The following is a 23010-nucleotide window of genomic DNA, read 5'->3' on the forward strand; positions in this document are numbered from 1 at the left end:
CTTATAGTTGTTCAACCAATTCACAGATAACTTCAGATCCCAGATATCTCGGAAAGGATCAGATTGGCAGCAATCTTTGCACAATCATAACACACAATCGTAAGAATATCGAAGTTGCATTTCAAACTTATTTGTAATCCCTTTATTTTCGCTCTTTCCTTTGTACAAAATCTGTATATAAATCCCCTCCAACAAGAAAGGTTTTAGCAAATTATTCTAGGATTGTTATTGTAAGCTCTCATAGCAAATACAAGAACAGTGGACGTAGGCTCAAGAGTATAATTTGCCGAACCACTTTAAAAACTTTCTTGTCATTTACTTTACTGCATTTTCCGTTTATTCATTACTGGTTACCTGTAATCACACACACAACAGTTTCGATCCCATCATGGTCTATCGGATTGCTCTAGTTGGCGTATTTTTGCATCAACACTCTTTTAACTCAAATCACAATGTCTACCACTTCTAACCTTATCCTAAGACTCCAGTTTCTCTTGTGAACATAATAATTTTCACATCATCTAACGTCCAACTCTAACTTTTCAAAATCGCCCGCAAAAAAAAAAAAATTATATATATATATATATATCTTTAGATAATAGATCAAATCCTTACCTAGAATAATGTTTAGAAATAACATATTTATAATTTCTCCCTTCACATTTCAATACGATAAATTCTCTTTTTTTCTTTATACCATCCAGTTTCCATTTTTATTATTAATCTTTTCTTGAAAAAGAAATTCTTACTTATCCCATGTTCTTTAGTTTTCCAGTTTTACATACAATCCAATTTATTGTAGTCTTCTCTTTAAAAAGAAATTCTTATCCCTGGAATGTTCTTTTATTTTCCAGTTTTACAGACAATCCAAATTGGGTATCACATTACATCTTCAATAATTGTTATTGCGACAGTTAATTTGAATATAAAACTAAGATGAGGAAGACAAATGGGAAGCAATAGACAAATAAGTTATAATCTGCACCACAAGTGGAAGAACGTTATCCACACAAGTTTGCTGTTCTGCCTCTTCTCTGAGCCACGTTATAGCTGGATAAACCAACCATGCTTATGTAGAGCCACGTTATAGCACCAGGAATATACCTCTGAAACTTTTTATATTAACAAGAGGAGAGAACCCAACCTAGGCCATAATCCTCTCATCTCTACTGAATAGAAACATGGGTTCCCAAGCCACTAGGCTTCACTTTATCTTGTTGCCTTTTCTGGCTCAAGGCCATATAATTCCCATGGTAGACATTGCTAAATTGTTGGCACGGCAAGGTGCATCTATTACCATTGTCACCACCCCAATTAATGCTGCTCGATTCAAAACATTTCTTGCTCGTGCCATACAATCCGGGCTACAAATACATTTAATTGAGCTCCCGTTTCCATGTCAAGAAGCTGGATTACCGGAAGGTTGTGAAAATTTTGACCTGATTCCGACAATTGACTTGGCCATCAACTTCTTCAATGCAACTGGCATGCTTGAACGGCCGTTTGAAAATTTGTTCAAAGAGCTAACACCTCGGCCAAGCTGCATAATTTCCGACATGTGCTACCCATGGACAACAAACATCGCCAGCAGGTTCAATGTTCCAAGGATTACTTTCCATGGATTTTCTTGCTTCTGCCTCTTGTGCATTTACAACTTGCGCATATCCAAGGTTCAAGAGAATATTACCTCTGACAATGAATTCTTTGTGGTGCCTGGCTTGCCTGATAAGATTGAAATAACTAAAGTTCAACTACCAGAAGCTTTACGAGTGAAAGATTTCAGTGAAAAAGTTTCAGCAGCTGAAATGGCGTCGTACGGGGTTGTTCTTAATACGTTTGAGGAATTAGAGTCAGCGTATGTTAAAGAATACAAGAAAGCAAAAAATGGAAAAGTCTGGTGTATTGGCCCTGTTTCAGTATGCAATAAAGACAACATCGACAAGGTTGAGAGAGGCAACAAGGCGTCAGTTGATGAATCTGAGTGTTTAAAGTGGCTTGATTCTTGGCAACCAAGCTCTGTCATCTATGTTTGTCTAGGAAGTCTTTGTAATTTAACAACTGCACAACTGATAGATCTTGGCTTGGGCTTAGAAGCATCGAAAAAACCTTTCATTTGGGTTATAAGGGAAGGAATCAAATCAAGAGGGTTAGAGAAGTGGCTTTTAGAAGAGAAGTTTGAGGAAAGAATAAAAGGGAAAGGCCTTCTGATAAAGGGTTGGGCTCCGCAGATACTGATATTAACACATCCTGCCATTGGAGGGTTCTTAACACATTGCGGCTGGAATTCTTTAACAGAAGGGATATCTGCCGGGGTGCCAATGGTTACATGGCCACTTTTTGCAGACCAGTTTTGCAATGAGAAGTTAATTGTGCAGGTTCTAAAGATTGGTGTGAGGATTGGGGTTGAAGTTCCACTAACCTTGGGGAAGGAAGAGGAGATTGGGGTGCTGGTAAAGAAAGAAGATATTGAAAAAGCTGTAAATATACTCATGGATGAAGGGGAGGAAAGAAATGATAGAAGAAGAAGAGCCAAGGAATTCGGAGAGATGGCAAAGAGAGCAATAGAAGAAGGGGGATCTTCTTACATCAACATGAAACTCTTTATCCAAGATATAATGCAACAAGCATATTGTTGTAACAATGACTAAAATGTTTGAGATAACGTTCTCTCTATTTTATACGGATACTTTTTGCTCTTATATTACAGCTTACTTTTCAGTTACCCATATAAATTATTTGTGAAATCTTCCTTGAGCATGAGTACAGATTGTCATGATTCCATTCTATCAATGAAAACAGCTCATCTTTGATACTATGAGTGTAAACTTTACTAGCTATATATATATATATATATATCTGATTGATTATATATTAGTGTGAAGTAGAAGAAACTGATTCTTTATTTATTTTAGTTATAATTATTTTTTAATATCTCTATTGGAGTTTTCTGATTATTGAAAAGATCATCATTTTCAACAATATTCAAATCCTCATCTATTGTGGTCCATTAATTCTTCACCTCAGATTACTTTCTTTCCTTCTATGGTTTGTAGGTATGCACACTTGATATGCAAGTACAACTCATTGAGAAAGAGATATGTGAATAGACAGACAAAATTCCATATTTAAATCTCTTAAAGAAAGTACAATATTAATTATCTTCAATATTCCAACTAGTTTCTTACTGTATATGAACCACATATTCATGATGCATACACCAACATAAATTCATATGTATGCACTTGCATCACAAGCGCCACAAAGAGCCAATTTATAATAAGTTGCAACATTTTATATTACAAAACTGAACTCTCAAATCTCGATGCATCTTCAGTTGCCATGGCATTACAAGAAAACCAGCTTCACTTTGTTTTGTTTCCTTTCATGGCACAAGGACATATGATCCCAATGATAGACATCGCCAGCTGCTGGCGCAGCGTGGCGTTATTTTTTTTTGGGTAAGTAAGCTTTTATAGAAAGGGGAAAGAATGTACAAAAAGCCTAAAAGTCGGCCAACCTACCTCAAGAAAAGCCTAGGTTAGAAGCAAAGGAATGATACTATCTAAGTCTACCCCTAATCTTCTATTTTTCCCATTCCTCTTGTCAAAGGAATGGAACCAAGCGGAAATTAAAGAATACAATGAATCCCACCTACCACAGGACATACCCTGGGTTAGGTTCAAAAGTATCAGAATACAAAACCCATATGCATAAGCATTAACAAGAAGAATTCCATAAACATGGACATTAACAAGTAGGGCCCATTAATGACACAAAGACAAAGCACTAGATCAACACCCCAAGTCTTCCAATTGTCAAAGTAGCCTCTTCTAGCACAACCACCCGCCAAGATGTCATATAACCAAATCCTTTTACACGACAAAAAACCCATCACATAACAACTAACCATATAATTAGCTCCTATGGGATGTTTTAAAAATAGAAATGGGGAGACCCCATTTCTCGACAAGTCTTTTATTGTAGGTATTCTTTATGATCTTGCTAAGGTCCATAGCTCTCTCCCTCACCACATTCTTTATGGAGTTGTAGAGAGTATGTGCATCCTTGCATTCCCCACCAAAAATCTGACTATTCCTCTCTCTCCCAATAGAGTAAACGGTGGCTCCCAAACTTAGCTTCCCTATAGAGAACTTTAGCTTATTCTTTCTCCACCTACTAGCTATGTGCTTAACATAATCGTTCTAAGGGCGGGTGACATACCCAAGAGAAGAGAGCTCAAGGATTCGGTTCCAAATCCTTTGGGTGAAAGGGGAAGCAAAAAAGAGATGATCGATCGTTTGTTGCCCATGATTACAAAAACAACACGCATTGCTAGAAGCTATTCCATACCTTATCAGTTTGTCCCTGGTCTGAAGTCGATCCTTACATGCCATCCACATGATCATGGAGTGTCGTGGAATAGCTTTTGGGAACCATACAAGGTGATGCCACTCCACTCGGTGTTGGTGCACACGAGTAACCTCCCAAGCTGATTTTATAGAGAACTTACCAGATGTATTAGGCTTCCAAACAACCATGTCCTCACCCTCATTTGGATCAAAGTTGATAGAATCCTTCATGTCCATCAAAGCCCAAGAATTAGCCGTTGGCCATCTCCACCTTGTCCAATCCTAAATCTCACACACCTTAGCAAGATGATGTAGCCTTGAATCATACACAATGTGGCTACCATAACTATCCTTGAGAGGGCCTCTTGGGTGCCAATTATCATGCCAAACATAAGTTGCTTGACCGTTTTCGATGATGGCTTTGATGTGCTCTCTAACTTCCCTTCTAAGCTACAAAATGCTCCTCCAAGCCCAAGAAGCGTCCGAAGGTATAGGAATCTCCCAAAAGCTCTTCCTTGCCAAGTAGGTTGCTTTGATCCACTCAACCCATCTGAAGCCACTACGTAATTGATTAAGATTCCAAACGTGTCTTATCATGGCTGCCTTATTCCAATCTTTAGCTCTCACAATCCCCAACCCACCTTCTTCAATAGGGACACAGACCTCTTCCCATCCAACTTTGGCCTTTGAGGTTTTCATGTCACTCCCAGACCATAGGAAAGCCCTTAACTTAGCATCAATTTCATTGAGGATCTTTTAAGGGAGCACGAAAGTAGATGACCAATAAACTTGAATGCTAAAAAGAATGGCTTTAATGAAAATTAGCCGACCAACATAGGAGAGGAATTTGCTCTGCCAAGATTGAATGCGAGCCAAGATTTTGTCCACCAAAGGTTTGCAATCAACAAGGGAAAGTTTTTTGGTTATGAGAGGGACACCTAAATACTTCATTGGTAGCTTTCCTTCTTGATACCCAAGGATCGACAAAAGAGTTTGTTTGCTCTGCTCACTCACCCCGGAGAAGACAATGTTGCTTTTTGAGGGGTTTGCTTCTAACCCCGCCCAAAAAGTGAAACGATCTAATGCTTTCTTGACAATGCCAAGAGAGTTTAACGTGGCGTTATTATAACCATAATCACCACACCTCTTAATGCAGATAGATTCGAATCATCCCTTGGTCGTGCCATAGAATCCGGACTCCAAATACGATTAATTGAACTTCAGTTTCCATGTGTAGAAGCAGGATTACCAGAAGGGTATGAAAATCTCAACATGATTGATTCATTAGGCTTGTCCTTGAATTTCTTCACTACAGTTGATATGCTAAATGTTGGTTATTTGAGCATGTAGGGATGGTTATACAGGAGAGAAAAAGGAAGGAAAAGATAAGAGAGAAGAAGGACTTGTATTTTTCATATATTCAACAAAAAATACAACAGAGTTTTATACGTGCAGACTTACTGTTGTACCTAACATAAAACATATTTTAATCCAAAATAACATCTTAACCATGCATCCTTAGCAACTCTAATTACATCACATTAAGTTGATATAAAGTTGGTAGCCAAATGCAAGTTGAATTCACCAAAAACTATCACTTCGGCATGCCTACAGACCAGCTATGATGAACTGCTCCAGACTAGTTTCCAGCTCCAGCATAATCAAAATATTTGTTTCAAGCAAAATATCACTACTTTGAACACTCCTCCTTGATATTTTTGCTTGAGACACCAAGTTTAAGTTTAAGATCTTAAAACTTGGACTTACATAAAGACTTTGTAAAGATGTCAGCCAATTAAACTTCTCCCCTACAGTGAGTCAATCTGATTTCCCTGCATTGCTCAGCCTCCCTCACTGCATGAAACTTGATTTTTATGTGCTTAGTTCGACCATGCATGACTGGATTCTTTGCCATAGCAACAGCCGATTGATTATCACAAAAAAATTTGGTAGGCTCACACTGTTTTACCTCCATATCATTCAGCATATTCCTTAACCATATGGCTTGATTTACTATAGCAGCAGCTGATATGTATTCAGCCTCTGCAGTGGGTTGAGCCACTATTTCTTGCTTCTTCGAAGACCAACAAAAAGCTCCATAATTCAGCAGGAAAACATAGCATGATGTGCTTCGCATGTCATCACAAGAGCCTCCCCAATCACTGTCTGCATAGCCTACCAATTTGAAACTTTCAGATTTCCTAAACTAGATTCCATGATTTGTAGTTCCTCTAATAAACCTCAGCACTTTCTTGGCTGCTTTAAGATGCTACTCACTTGGTTTACTCATAAATCTTGATAAGAGACTAGTGGCAAACATTAGATCAAGTCTTGTTGTTGTTAAATATAGCAACTCCCAATCAACCTTTTATAATTTGTTTCATCCATCGGGGTTGCTCCATCCTCTTTGCACAACCTTTGATTTTGCACCAAAGGTGTGCCAACCGACTTACATTCATCCATCCCAAACTTCTCCAACATCTCATTAGCATATCTCCTTTGACATATAAAAATGCCATCTTGAGATTGATAGATTTCCATTCTAAGAAAATAGGTCATCTCTCCCAAGTCAGTCATCTCAAACTCTTTGTGCATTGCCTTCTTAAACTCTTAAACTTGAATAACATTGTTTCTTGTCACCAGCAAATCATCTACATACAAGGAAACTATGATCACATCTTCATTGACTTTCTTCACATACAAAGTATGCCCATTTGGACTCCTTGCATAACCTAGGCTAACCAAGTAGTCATTGATTATGCTGTACTAAGCTTTTGGAGCTTGTTTTAGGTCATATAAGGCCTTTCTCAACAAATAGACCTTGTCTTCTTTCCCCTTGACGTCATGTCCCTCAGGTTGTTCAACAAAGATCTCTTCATCCAGCCAACCATTCAAGAAGGCTGACTTGACATCCATTTGATAAACTTTCCACTTGAATTGAGCTGCCAAAGTAAGGACTAACCTGATTGTTCATGCCTAGCAACATGTTCAAATGTGTCTTGAAAGTCTACAACATGTTGTTCTGCAAAGCCTTTCACAACTAACCTAGCTTTGTGCTGCAAAACTGAACCATCAGGGTTCAATTTTTTCTTGAAGATCCACTTTACCTGGATCACCTTTCTCTCAGCAGGTCTGTCCACAAGCTGCCATGTTCCATTCTTTTCTATCATGGACAACTTTTCCTACATAGCAATCCTCCATTCCTCTAACTTGGCTGCTTCACAATAGGATGCTAGTTCAAGCATTGCAATATTGCATCTCCCATAAATCTCTACAAAAGGTCTGGTTCCTCTTACTGATACTTCTTCTTCTTCTGTATCAGAATCTGCCCCATCAACTTGGTCAGCAACTTGCTCTCTTTCTTGTGGCCGTGTATCATCCTGAATTTTATTCTCCTCTTAATTCCACATTGACCTCTCATCAACCTTTACATCCCTTGAAACCATAACCTTCTTAGACTCTAGAATATAAACTCTGTAGGCCTTGGATTGGAGGCTATAACCAACCAGAATTCCAGCCTTTGCTTTGTCATCAAGCTTTGATCTTTTGATGGCTGGTATGAGGACATAGCATATACTCCCAAAGATTCTAAGATGGTCCACTTGAGGTTTGACTCCATACCATGTTCAAATGGAGTTTGATCTTTTAAAGCCTTGGTTGGAAGTCTATTCAACAAATACACACTAGAGTTCACAGATTCTGCCCATAACTCCTTTGGCAGATTTTTTCAGTTAGCATGCACCTTGACATCTCCATTACTGTCCTATTCTTCCTTTCACTCACTCCATTTTGTTGAGGAGTGTAAGGACAACTATACTGATGCCATATTCCTGCATCCCTGCATATAGATTCAAATTCCCATGAAGTGTATTCACCCCCATTATCACTTCTCACAACCTTTATCCTTACACCAGCTTGGTTTTCAACTTGAGCTTTAAACCTCCTAAATACAGCAGCAACTTCTCCCTTTTGTTTTAAAAAATACACCTAAGTCATTCTTGAATAATCATCAATAAACAAGGTAAAGTATTTGGATCCACTTAGGGATGGGGTTTGCATTGGTCCACACACATCAGTGTGTACCAATTGGAGCTTTTTAGTAGCTCTCCAGGCCTGGTTTGTTGGAAAGACATGTCTGTTAAGCTTCCCTATTTGGCATACTCTACACAAGCTCTATTTCTCTTCCATTTCGGGTAAGGTATGCACCAAATTTTTAAGCTTCATTTGCCTAAGGCCAACATAGTGATAATGACCATACCTTTTATGCCATAGGTCTGTGTCATTTGAATTCATTGTCATAGCTTGAAATTCTGATTTTTTGAGTTCAACTGAGAAGGTCTTCCCCACCATTTTAACATGCATCATCATATTTCCTTCATTATCTAATATTGTGCAGGATTTGTTTTTAAAGTGTATGATGTAATTTCTTTCAAGCATTTGGCCTACACTAAGCATATTTTTATTGATTTCAAGAACAAACAACACATCAGAAATGATTTTTGTACCTGTCAAGGTCTACACAGCCACATCTCCTCTGCCTTTAACCTTTACAAAATCACCATTCCCCACCTTTACACTTGATTGGTATGCTTGGTCCAACTTCACAAAATTCTCCAGATCAGGTGTCATATGATTTGTACATCCACAATCAATCAGCCAAGCTCTAGCATTGAACGGAACTGCATAGCAGGATGCCACAAACAACTGCTCTGATTCTGTAGTTTGCTACAGATCCTCAGCCATCTGTGTTTGCTGTGCTAGCTGGTGTGGTTTGTTTTCCAAACCTTTTCAATGTGGCTGAATTGTTTACATGCCCTACATTGAACATTTGGTCTGAACTAGCACTTGCTCTTTGCATGGTTCTTCTTTTTGTAGTGAGAACATGGTACAAAAATCCTGAAACCTATTGGTTTGTTCCACTGATTGCTTGCTCTTTCCTTTCCCCTTTTATCTCTAATAAACCTCTTGTTTCCTCCCTGAGTTGGCTTGCTCTTTTGCTGGACAACCAATGCAGCTTCACCATTGTCCTTCTGCCTCAACTTTCTTCTTTGCTCTTGAGCTTGAAGTGCATGAACAAGTTCAGTTAAGGTAATTTGAGACAAGTCTTTGGAATCCTCCAAAGAGGAGATTTTTTATTCAAACCTCTTAGGTAGGCTTACCAATACCTTCTCTACAATTCTTTTATCAGTTATCTCTTCCCCTAGCAACCTTATCTTGTTAACCACATTCATTAATCTATCTACATACTCCTTAACCACTTCAGCCTCTTGCATTTTCAATGTCTCAAACTCTCTCCTTAGGTTCAAGACTTGCATGTTTTTGGTTTGGCTACTTCCTCCAAATTCTTCCTTAAGTTTGTCCCAAGCTTCCTTTGCTGTCTCACAAGCCATTATCCTTGTGAAGACTTGATCCGTAACAACTGCATGTATATGGGACAGAGCTCTTAGAGCTTTAACAGTCTCCTCTTCATGGATTCTTATTTGATTCAAGGTTGGATTTGGCCCCAACTATGGCGACTGCTTCTCTTCTTCTATCTACTGCCATAAACTCTGACCTCCCAAGTAAGCCTTCATCTTAATAGCCCACATATGGTACTGTTCCCCATTGAAGATTGGAGGTAAGAGTGAGGCTGAACTTGCTACCATGAAGCTTGGTTTTTGGTGTGGTGAGGACTGACTAAGTGAGTGCCAAAATGAAGGTTTTTGCAGGCCCCTTAAGATCAAAGTGAGGCTCTGATACCACTTGTTGGTTATTTGAGCATGTAAGGATGGTTACACGGGAGAGAAAAAGGAAGGAAAAGATAAGAGAGAAGAAGGACTTTTATTTTTCATATATTCAACAAAAAATACAGTAGAGTTTTATACATGCAGACTTACTGTTGTACCTAACATAAAACATATTTTAATCCAAAATAACATCTTAACCATACATCCTTAGCAACTCTAATTACATCACATTAAGTTGATATAAAGTTGGTAGCCAAATGCAAGCTGAATTCACCAAAAACTATCACTTCAGCATGCCTACAGACCAACTATGGTGAACTGCTCCAAACCAGTTTCACAACTTCAAATTCTGCCATTTTGCTGCCAGTTTCCAGCTCCAGCATAATCAAAATATTTGTTTCAAGCAAAATATCACTACTTTGAACACTAAAAGAGCCAATAGAAACATTGTTTGTGGAGCTAAAACCACAGCCAAGCTGCATAATTTGTGATATATGCTTGTCGTATACAGCACATATTGCTAGAAAATTTAATATTCCAAGGATTAGTTTCCATGGAGTATGTTGCTTCCGTCTTCTATCCTTCCACAATGTTAAAAGTTTCCAAGGTTATGGAGAGTGTCTCCTTAGAGACACAGTACTTTGTTGTGTCAGATATGCCTGATAAAGTTGAATTTACTAAACCGTAGATAAATTCTATAGATCCAAATCTAAAAGAATTTGTGGAGAAAATGATGCTTGAAGCTAATGGAGCTACATATGGGGTGATTGTGAACAGTTTTGAGGAATTAGAGTCAGCTTATGTTAAAGAATATAGTAAGGTAAAAGACAACAAGGTCTGGTGCATCGGGCCAGTTTCATTATACAGTAAAGACTACTTGGATAAGGTTCAACCAGGTAACAAAGCAGACATTGATGATGCCCAATGTCTGAAGTGGCTAAATTCACAAGATACCAACTCTGTAATTTACATTTACCTTGGAAGCCTTTACAATATAGTTCCTGCATAGTTGACAGAACTTGGGATAGGATTAGAAGCATCAAATAAGCCATTCATTTGGGTCATAAGAGGAGGATATATATCCAAAGAGTTAGAAAAATGGATGGTAGAGGATGGTTTTGAGGAGAGGATAAAAGGACAGGACTTGTGATAAGGGGTTGGGCACCACAAGTTCTAATATTGTCACACCCTTTAATTGGTGGGTTCTTAACATATTGCGGTTGGAACTCAACGTTAGAAGGCGTGTGCACTGGCCTGCCATTGGTAACCTGGTCGCTTTTCGGGGACCAATTTTGTAATGAGAAACTTGTCATCCTAGTACTAAAAATTGGCGTCAGGGTTAGGGCAGAATATCCGATGAAGTGGGGAGAGAAAAAAGAGATTGGAGTTTTGGTGAAGTGAGAAGATGTTAAGAATGATGTGGAAAGGACAATGGATAAAGGAAAAGAAGGAGAAGAGAGAAGACAAAGAGCAAAAGAGCTTGGAAAGATAGCAAAATCAGTAATAGAAGAAGGGGATCATCTCACCTTAACAGTAGGTTTCTTCTTGAAGATATTATGAAGAAACAATTGTGGTCTATTAATCAATGTAATACCTCATAATCAGATGAAGGTATATTTCTTGTAATTTATTTCAAGAAATTTGGGAAGTGCAGAATTTTGCACAATACTACCGTACATTTTTACCTATAGAAATTTGAACTGCATTGGGAAGTACAAGATTTGATCATTATAAATGACGAGCAAAAATTTTGTTTACAAGTCTACAATATATATTTATTTAATTATTCAAGCATAAGTACCATGTAATTTTAAAACTCTTGTAAACTTAATTGGTTGCCATGACACAACCCGCCATCCAACTCTCTTCATTTACCAACATATGCTTGACTATAACGTGAATCTTGTTAGTCGCTAATGGGGTTTACGCAGCGAAAAACAGAAAAAAAATCCCCAACAACAACATTGAATTGAAGAACCTTATACCTGATTTAGAACCTTATACCTGATTTACATTATTTACATATGAAATGATATTGAATATAAAATTTCCAGATTTCATACTAGTGTTTGGAGGCTCCTTCAATCGATACAAATCGCTCTTACTCTAAAATAAGAGTGAACTCTCGGTATCCACACAAAGATAGGATGGCGATCGACTTGCAGTCTCAAGTGTTACCAAGACACACTAGCAAAAAGGATGCAAAATTTTTCTTCAAGAAAAATTCTCTTCTCCACCAAGTGAAAAACGTGAGAGAGAGTGAGGTGAGTGACTTTGATTTAATTAATGTGTTCTCTCATTTTATTTTAATTTTAAGTTGCCTTTTGTATGCAACAAAAATTAAAACCCTAATCTAGTTAGGAATAAATTTATTCCATGACTAGAATAGTAAATCCTCATTATCAAACAAGGTAATAATCCACATGGCATCTTATTCAAATTCAAATATGAATTTCATATTTCATATATGCTATCTTCACTAATATTAATACCATCAAATATTAATATTAAATAATATATATAATATTTAAATATATGAATATATTTAAATACATAATCTCACTAATTTTAATTTCAATATGAAATTAAATATAGGCAACGACCTCAGCAAATTTAATTGTATTGTGAGATTACCAAAATGCCCTTTCATCTCAAAAGACGAAAATATCATTTCCATCATAAATGACGAAAATACCCTTTCATCACAAATGACGAAAATACCCTTTCTCACCAATTCATCCTTAATCTGTCTTCTATGTATGTGACTCGAAGGCTCCCCATCATATCGGCAGTGAGTAGTCTCGCGATTGATACCAATCAATCGTCTCACTAAACATATACCAAGATTGGCCTCTATCAAGGCATCATGGCTATTCGATAGATTCGGATTCAGCGAAACAACTTGTCTATCAATGATATGGTTACCATCCAATCCAATCCTTTCATCATCTGTTATGTCATTGAGGCTAAGGTACAAAAATAGTGTCAACCTCAGTTATCTTTGATATCTTTGTACTCAATTACTAGACCAATTACTGGAATAGTAATTTGGATCAAGCAACAACTCAATCCCACTGTGGCTACAACTTTAATGTCATTGCCATTCACTGAATTGCACCATGAGATAACTTATCCCGTACCCGAGAGTGATGAATCCTTTTTCGATCCACCATAGTCTTGATACACTCCTCGATGTAGCCAATCACTACCATATTGATATCTCTGAATAGAACTACGTTGGGCTAGTGTCAAACTACACCAATCGGTGCACAAGTCTAAGGATCACATGCACTACCATTCGTTAGAGGATTTATTCCATAGACACTAGGGTTACCATCCACATGGAATCCTCTGGTGGGTCTGTCCAACGAACTTGCCTACAACAAGCACCCATGTGTCATACCAGGTTGTCGGCAAACAATCTTGACAAGGGAGATCAGTCGCTATCTTTTAACAGGGTCATTCAACACTATGATAGTCTTACCGTATTATCTGTGTCCTTGGTCAGAATAATATTGGAGCTACAGACATTTCTAGAATGGCTATCATATGTGATTATAGGGTTCTCACTATCAAGATTTGAAACACTTGATACCCTCGTCACGGTTCTACCATCCTAAGGACATACATCAATACACACAATTATGATTTACATGATATAGAAGAAAATTGCCTTTTATTGATTAATAAACATTATTTTAGAGAGTAAATTCTACAATAATTAATTAGTTCATGGGCACCTAATCTGACCATCTCCCACTTGCACTATAGCCAATCATTCATGTACTCAACATCAATGACCCTAAGTGCCCATCAAGCTTCTACTGCAATAGAAACTTTAACTGTGGGTTAGTAGGTATTCTACAAATCCGCACATCCCCATTTCTAATCTATTTCTTCAATTAGATTGAATCACCTAAGTAAGTGTTTGGATCACTGGTGAGACCGTGGTTCCTTAGCCACAGCAACGACTTTATTGTTGTCATAGTAGAACTTTACCAGATCAGTAATGCTTGGAACCACATCAAGTTCAGTATTGAACTTCTTGATCCAAGCTGCCTACACGGCTACATTAGATAATGTGATATACTTAGCATCAGTAGTAGAATCCATTCCAGTACTTTGCTTCGAGCTCTTCTAGCTCACTGCAGCTCTATTGAGACAAAATATAAACCCGGATTGCAAGCGAAAATCATCTTTATCCATGTGGGAACTAGCATCACAGTATCCTCTTACAGTGAGCTTATCTTTCCCTCCATAAAACAAGAACATATCCTTAGTCCTTTTTCAAGTACTTAAGGACGTTCTTGACACCCATCCAGTGTCGCTCACTAGGATCTGATTGATATCTTCTACAAGTGCTTAATGCACATAAGACATAAACTGAGTACACAACATCACATCGCTCACTTGGATCTGATGGATATCTTTTGCAACTGCTTAATGCACATGAGACATCAATCTGAGCATACAACATGGCGTACATGATGGATCCAATTGCTGACGCATATGGGATCCTCTTCATTTTATCTCTCTCATCGTGTGTTTTAGGACACATATCCTTGGAGAGATAGATACCATGTGGCATTGGAAGAAATTCCTTCTTGGATTCTTCCATACTGAATCTCTTCAGTACCTTGTATATGTATGTCCTCTGACTTAGGCCAAACAACCTACGCTATCTATCACTGTAGATCTTTATTTCGAGGATGTATGCTGTTTTTCCTAAGTTTTTCATGGAGAAGCACTTGGATAACCAAGTCTTTACCGACTGCAAGTTCGGTATATCATTCCCGATGAGAAGTATGTTGTCGACATACAATACCAAGAATGCCATTGCCCTGCCACTTACTTTCTTGTAAACACAAGGCTCATATTCATTCTTGATAAAACCGAATTCTTTTACGGCTTCATCAAAACGAATGTTCCAGCTCCTTAAAACTTGCTTGAGTCCATAAATGTGTTAGAGTAGATGCCCTAGAGCCAATCAATTATTGTGGAATTGACTCTTTGTAATAATGTTCATTAATCAATAATAAAAGGCATTTTATTCTATATCGCGTAAATCATTATTATTGCAATATGTATTGATATATGTCCTTAGAATGGTAGAACCGTGACGAGGGTATCAAGTGTTTCAAATCTTGATAGTGAGAACCCTATGAGCACCTATGTGGCCACTCTAAAACGTCCGTAGCCCCAGTATTATTCTGAAGTAAGGGCACAGATAATACGGTAAGGCTTCATAGTGTTGAACGACCCAGTCGAAAGGCAGTGACTGATCTCACTTGTCAAGGTTGTTTGGTGACAACCTGGTGCAACACATGGGTGCTTGTTGTAGGCGGATATACCGCAGCAAGTTCACTGGACTGACCCACCAGAGGATTCCATATGGATGGTAACCCCAGTGTCTATGGAACAAATCCTCTAATATGGTGGTGCATGTTATCCTTAGACTGATCACCGGAGCGCCTTGTGCACTGATTGGTACAGTTTGACACTAGCCTAACGCAGTTCTATTAGAGCTGTCAGTACGGTGGTGATTGGCTTCACAAGGATGTATCAAGACTATGGTGGATTGCAGAGGATTCATCACTCCCGGGTACGGGAGAAGTTATCTCACGGCGCAATTCAGTATATGGCAATGACACTAAAACTGTGGCCACAGTGGGATTGATTGTTGCTCTATCCAGATTATATACAAGTCATTGGTCCAGAAACTGATAAATAATATCGAGGTAATCGAAGGTTGACACTATTTCTATGCCTTCGTCTCGTCGAGATAACGTATGATGAAAGGATCGTATTGTACGTACCATATCGTTGACAGGTAGCTACTTTGCTGAATTCGAATCTATCGGGTACCATGATGCCTTGCTAGGGGCCAATCTTGGTCTGTATTTATGAGACGTTATTGGTGTTAATCGCGATACTATACACTACCGGTATGATGAGGAGCCTATGGGTCCCCACATAGAAGATAATTTAAGCCAAGAAGAAAGAAGGCGTTTCCGTCTTTTTGGGCGAAAGGTATTTTGGTAATTTCACAGTGCAATTAAATTTGCTGAGGTCGTAGCCTTTTATTTAATTTGTTAAAATTAAATAAGTGAAATTACGGTTGAATGTGTTTGTTCGCACATATTCAATAAATTATCATTATGTTAAATGTTAATATATAATTTAAATATATATTATTGATTTTTAATTGAAATAATGATGAAATAAAAAATATCCAATTTGGGAGTGTTTGGCAACTGGGTGTTTGGGTTGGAGCCCAAGCCCATTCCATGTGGGAATAGGGCAACTTGGTTTGCCTATAAAAAAATAGTGTTTCTGTGTTTTATTAATGAATTGATTTTGCTTTTTTGAAAAAGAAAAAGAAACACAGCAGCCCCTTATACACTCTCCCACGCCACTTTCACATGTTTGATTGAAAATCAAACTTTTCTGTTGTTATTCGTGATTTCTTAAGGCCAAGGAGGATCTAGCAAATCCCTCCTTGGTTCTTGGTGGTTGTCTTCGTGTGGACTTCTTGGTTCGATCCTATACTTGGATCGGTAGCAAACACGTTCAGAGACAACATTGGTGGAGCCTCCAAACGTGGGTATGAATCTAAACCTTTGGATTTATTTTTCTGCAGATTCTTATAAAATATAAACTGTAATTTTCTATGCCCTGATTTTGGGTTCTAAGGAACGATCCATGGTTGTAAATTTTTGTTTTCCGCTGCGCAACCGGGTCGTTTCCTAACAAAATGGACCTCTGCAACTTGCATACCTTATCAGCTTGTCCATTAAGCATGAAACCATCAGTTTGTGTCATATACACATCCTTTTCAATGTTTTCGTTCAGGAAAGCTATTTTGAGATCCATTTCCCAAATTTCATAGTCATGATATGTAGCAATCATAAGCATAATCCAAATGGATTTAATCATGGCAACCGATGAAAAGATTTCTTCATGGTTAATACCATGAATTTGTTTGAAACCTTTGGCAACAAGTTGTGCCTTATAGGTATGCACCTTGCCATCCATGTTAGTCTTTTTCTTGAAGACCTATTTACACCCTATAGGTTTTAACCTGTTAAGGTGGATCCACCAGAAACCATAACTGGTTTTGATACATGAAGTCCATCTCAGATTTCATGGCTTCAAGCCATTTAGCGAAATTCGGATCTAATATAGCATCTTAGTAGGTCCTGGAATCGTTGTCTTGGTAGACTAATACGTCGCCATGTTGAATCATAAGAAAACTATATCTCTCGGGCTCATGACGTACTCTTCAAGACCTACATAGCTCCTGTGCTACTTGAGGTGGTTCACTTTGATCCACTGGTTGTGGAGTGACCTCCTTACGATGTTAAACCACTTCCTATGGCACATCCTCCCGTCCTTTCTCTAATGCATTTTGTGGTTCTAGAACTTCATTGTGTTCTACTTTTCTCTCACTAGTACTTCTTAGGAAAAATTTCGTTTAAGAAGAAACCAGTATGAGCGACAAAAATTTTGCACTCTTCTAGTTGTTAGAAATAGTACCCTTTGGTCTCCCTAGCATACCCTACAAAAATGCATTTGTCAGATTTCAGGCCCAACTTGTTCGAAGTCAATTTCTTGACAAAACCTTCATAACCCCAAATCCTTAGATAAGACAATTTGGGCTTTCGCCAACTCCATAGTTCATATGGAGCTTATCTACAGACTTTGACAGCACACGGTTCAGTACGTGAGTCGCAGTCTCTAGGGCATAACCCCAGAATGATGTGGACAACTCATCATGGACCTAACCATTTCAAGTAAGATCATATTCCTCCTTTCAAACACACCATTATGCTGGGGTATATACGGAGAGGTGAGTTTTGATACTATCCCACATTCCTTCAGGTATGTTTAACTCAACTTGCCACAGTTGGCATAGTTGTTATTTTGAGAATATCCTTATTGTCTATCTTAAGGACATATTATTATGATACAGTTCCATAAAGAATATTATTTATACTCAAGGACAACAATCCATTAGTAAAGTATTATTCTTACTTGTCCTCTATGGACACAGAAATAACATTTCTAGAAACTGAAGAAAGATTATAATAATCCACAAGTTCCAAGAAACAAGCCCGTAAGGAAAATCAGACGATAAGATCCTACAGCTAATGTAGCATCACGTGCTGCATTTCCAACTGATAGGTCCACCTTTCCCTCGAAAAGCAAACTACTTAGCCGTAATCCCTGCATATCAGAACAAATGTGAGTACCATATCCTATGTCAATTACGCATGATGTTGACAGGAGAAGTTAATCTCAATCCAGAACGCACCTGACGAAGAAGTAACATTCTTCTTCCTTTTTATTAGGAAGGTCTTATAATGTTTCCTCCAGTGGCTAGGATTCTTACAGTGAAGACAAACACCCTTCCTATCTACAATAGTTTCTTCCAACAACTTTTGAGCATTTTCCTTCTCACTTGAGTTGGCTTCAACCAACATCAATGTTTTCGACATTTTCATGTCTGTCTCAGTAGCCTTCAACATATCCAAAAGCTTGAAAAGGGTATTCTTCTTATCATCCTCACTGAAGTCATAGACAAATTGAGAGTAAGAATCTGGCAAAGATTGTAATGTTAAGTCTATTGCTAAACCCTCATTAAGTCTACATCCTAAAATCTCAAGCTTGTTCATATATTCGGTCAACTTGAGTATATGATCGCCAATTTTGGTACCATCTTCCATCATGCAGCTAAATAGTGACTAGGACACCATATGCTTCTCATTTCTCTGAAGAAAATGAAGAATAGGAGCTAAGTCCATTTTCTGGCACTACTGTCGTAGTAATGGTGTCATTGATGCAAGCTCAATGTATCTTGTCATCTCTGCTTCTGCATCATGTGTATGCTTCATATATACATACCCAATCTGATGAATAGAACTATCAGCAAGCTCTCGTGACAAAGCCTACTTAATGTTATATAATCTATTGTTTGACTTAAGTATATTGCTTATACTTCCATACTAGTCAACGAAATTCTCACCATTCCATTTGTCTCCTAGTTCAATGATTTGTCGAAGTGATGATGGGATCATATTGCTCAATTTTTAAGTGAATCTACAAGTGCAGAATAAGTAAACGTTATTACAATGCTTATTATTATTATTTAATAAGGCCTTTTATTAAATAATTGCTCCCACTATTTTCCTCAAGCCAATAGCCCTCACTATTAACTCGGGAAAGCCTGTTGGCTTTCCTAGTGGACTGAGATCCCATCTAGCCCATTTCAAACCTTGTCTTTGGCAAACAAGCCAAAATAGGTTGATTAGGTAGGCCAACAAATTTAATCTACATCAGTTGGTAGCTCCTACTACCAACCTCAAATGTGAAGTAAGCCAACAAACCAATCATACAATACAATGACCGAAGCCATTGTCCTCAAGTGTGATTCTCAATATCAGTAGAGTGGACACTACATGTCGCCACATACACACAACAAGTGTACTTCTCTACTATGCCTATGATGAGCTTATCAACCTTCGCTTTGGCAAACAAGCAAAACTCATCATTTTAAGTTGACCCATTACCATTAAGGAAAACTCCAATGAAATTCAACCTCCCATTGGTACAAATGTACCCTTCGCTTTGGCGAACAAGGTTCCAACGAACAGTGGTTTGATTAAACTCATGGTGATGGAAGGCATTTCAATTTCGACTTAATATATTTTCGTTTAGGGGTTTTTATTTTATGTCTCACCAATTTTATCTTTCTTAGCATGTTATATCATAACATACACCCTTAGCATGCATACTAAGCATAAAATAAACATGTTGGTGTATAGCCTTAACTAAAACCAATTTCCTCAAATCAAGAGGAATCGGTATGTTAACCTAGGTTTAAAAGGAAATGGATTCTTCAAGTAATTTTGCCTCCTTCCTTTCCATCGCTTCTTCCTCTTGAGCATTACACAATGTTCAAAAATAAAATTACATTTTACATTATTGAAAAGAAACCTTGAGTTACATTCAAGGGGAGTGAGATGAGAGAAAGAAGTTACATTGTATGTTTAGAGAAAGGCAGGGCAAGCAAGCCCTATTTTAAATTGCATAACCCAAAACAATTAAACTAGGTTCGTAAGCTTATGCACCAAGCACCATGCATATTCACAAACAAGAATCATGTATAAACAATCAAAATTTAATTTTGATTAGGTTGGTAAATTACAAGTTACCCCATGAATTTCAGCAGTGTTGCATTTAAGTCCAACAAGTTTTAAAATTTTCATTTTAGTCTATTATTATCAGGCCCCACTCAATTGGGCCTCCAGAATGTTTCTAACATGCAACAATATTTTTTTTTTTAGAAAATTATGGATTAAAAATATCACACAACAATGTGATCACCGCCTAAAATTCAGCCCATTGCATCTTTACGTGGGCTGCCCAAAAAATCAAGATTAACGTGCACCAGATCAGGCCTTTGACTGAAAAACCAAGTGCCCAAGACCAAGTGCTGGGAGCACTTGGCCACCATGGGGCAACCCCAAAATAGTAGCAAATAAAGAGGACAATAGCGGCGCATTCCCATGTGCCACTGTTACGTGTGGTAGCAGCCTTGGTGTAGTCGTACAAGGCTACTGCTATGCTATTTGCAGTAGCATAGCTCCAAAATAGCAGCCAATCAAGAGGATAGTAGCAGCGCATTCGCATGCGCCACTGCTATGTGCGACAGTAGCCTTGCTGTAGTCACACAAGGCTACTGCTATGCCGTTTGTGGTGGCACAGCCCAAGGCCACATGTTGGAGCATGAGGCCAGCACTGCTCCCTCGTGCAGCAATGCTCAATGATCGCACGTAATCTATGAAGCAGCAGCACGTGTTTGCGCATTGTCGCCGCTTCTTAATGCTGCCATGCGTGGCAACACATAGCAACAACACGCCACCCTACAAGGCAACATCCTCCTTTGATCGGAATCAATTTTTATTTGATTTCGATCCCCCAAAAACAGATGCAAAAAAAAAAAAAAAAAAAAAGGTTTAGCAACACATCAACTGCAACATATTTTTAACATAAAAAAATCAGTTTTTACACATCATGCAATAACATAATCAATACATATCGAAATCAATTCAACCAAACGTCTAATAACAATGCAAAAGGTATAAGGAAGGCTCTGATACCACTATTAGCCGCTGATGGGGTTCACACAGTGGAAAACGGAAAAAAAATCTCCAACAACAACATTGAACTCGAGAACCTTATACTTGATTTACGTTATATACATATGAAATGATATTAAATATAAAATTTCTAAATTTCATACCAGCGTTTGGAGGCTCCTTCAATTGATATGAATCACTCCGACTCAAAGATAAGAGTGAACTCTCGGTATCCACATGAAGACAGGATGGAGATCGACTTGCGGTCTCAAGTGTTACCAAGACATAAAAGCTCTTCTCCACCAAGTGAAAAACGTGAGAGAGAGTGAGGTGAGTGGCTTGGATTTAATTAATGTGTTCTCTCATTTTATTTTGATTTTAAGTTGCCTTTTATATGCAACAAAAATTAAAACCCTAATCTAGTTAGGAATAAATTTATTCCATGACTAGAATAGTAAATCCTCATTACCAAACAAGGTAATAATCCACATGGCATCTTATTCAAATTCAAATATGATTTTCATATTCATATATTATCTTTATTAATATCATCAAATATTAATATTGAATATATATATTTAAATTCAAATATGAATTTCATATTTCATATATATTATCTTCACTAATATTAATATCATCAAATATTAATATTAAATAATATATATAATATTTAAATAGATGAATATATTTAAATACATAATCTCACTAATTTTAATTTCAATATGAAATTAAATATAGGCAACGACCTCAGCAAATTTAATTGCATTGTGAGATTACCAAAATGCCCTTTCATCTCAAAAGACGAAAATATCCTTTCCATCATAAATGACGAAAATACCCTTTCATCACAAATGACGAAAATACCCTTTCTCACCAATTCATCCTTAATCTGTCTTCTATATATGTAACTCAAAGGCTCCTCATCATATCAGCAGTGAGTAGTCTCGCAATTGACACCAATCAATCGTTTCACTAAACACATACCAAGATTGGCCTCTATCAAAGCATCATGACCACCCGATAGATTCGGATTCAGCGAAACAGTTTGCCTATCAACGATATGGTTACCGTGCAGTCCAATCCAATCCTTTCATCATCTGTTATCTCATCGAGGCTAAGGTATAGAAATAGTGTCAACCTCGGTTATCTTTGATATCTTTGTACTCAATTACTAGACCAATGACTGGAATAGTAAATTGGATCGAGCAACAACTTAATCCCACTGTGGCTACAGCTTTAGTGTCATTGCCATTCACTAAATTACGCCGTGAGATAACTTCTTCCATACCTAAGAGTGATGAATCCTTTTTCGATCCATCATAGTCTTGAAACACTCCTCGATGTAGCCAATCACTACCGTATTTATAGCTTTGAATAGAACTACGTTGGGCTAGTGTCAAACTACACCAATCAGTGCGCAAGTCTAAGGATCACATGCACCACCATTCGTTAGAGGATTTATTCCATAGACATTAGGGTTACCATCCACATGGAATCCTCTAGTGGCTCTGTCTAGTGAACTTGCCTACAGAAAGTACCCATGTGTTGTACCAGGTTGTTGGCAAACAACTTTGACAAGTGAGATCAGTCATTGTCTTTCGACAGGGTCATTCAACACTATGATAGTCTTACCATATTATCTGTGTCCTTGGTCAGAATAATACTAGGGCTACGGACATTTCTAGAATGGCCACCATATGTGATCATGGGGTTCTCACTATCAAGATTTGAAACACTTGAAACCCTTATCACGGTTCTACCATCCTAAGGACATATATCATTACATGCAATTAT

The 23010-nt window shown here is 37.8% G+C and overlaps 1 protein-coding gene and 1 pseudogene across 1 annotated transcript; both read left to right on the top strand.

Moving 5' to 3' along the window:
* Window positions 1-1025: 1025 nt before the first annotated feature.
* Window positions 1026-2794, top strand: LOC116105332 (UDP-glycosyltransferase 73C6-like). The gene has a single exon (XM_031391769.1). The coding sequence runs from the start codon at window positions 1182-1184 to the stop codon at window positions 2646-2648; it is 1467 nt and encodes a 488-aa protein (XP_031247629.1). The 5' UTR covers window positions 1026-1181; the 3' UTR covers window positions 2649-2794.
* Window positions 2795-3339: 545 nt separating this feature from the next.
* Window positions 3340-11676, top strand: LOC116105316 (annotated as a pseudogene).
* The last annotated feature ends 11334 nt before the right edge of the window (window positions 11677-23010 follow it).

This window comes from Pistacia vera, unplaced genomic scaffold (genome assembly GCF_008641045.1).
Source record: "Pistacia vera cultivar Batoury unplaced genomic scaffold, PisVer_v2 Contig1160, whole genome shotgun sequence".
In the NCBI taxonomy this organism is placed as follows: Eukaryota; Viridiplantae; Streptophyta; class Magnoliopsida; order Sapindales; family Anacardiaceae; genus Pistacia; species Pistacia vera.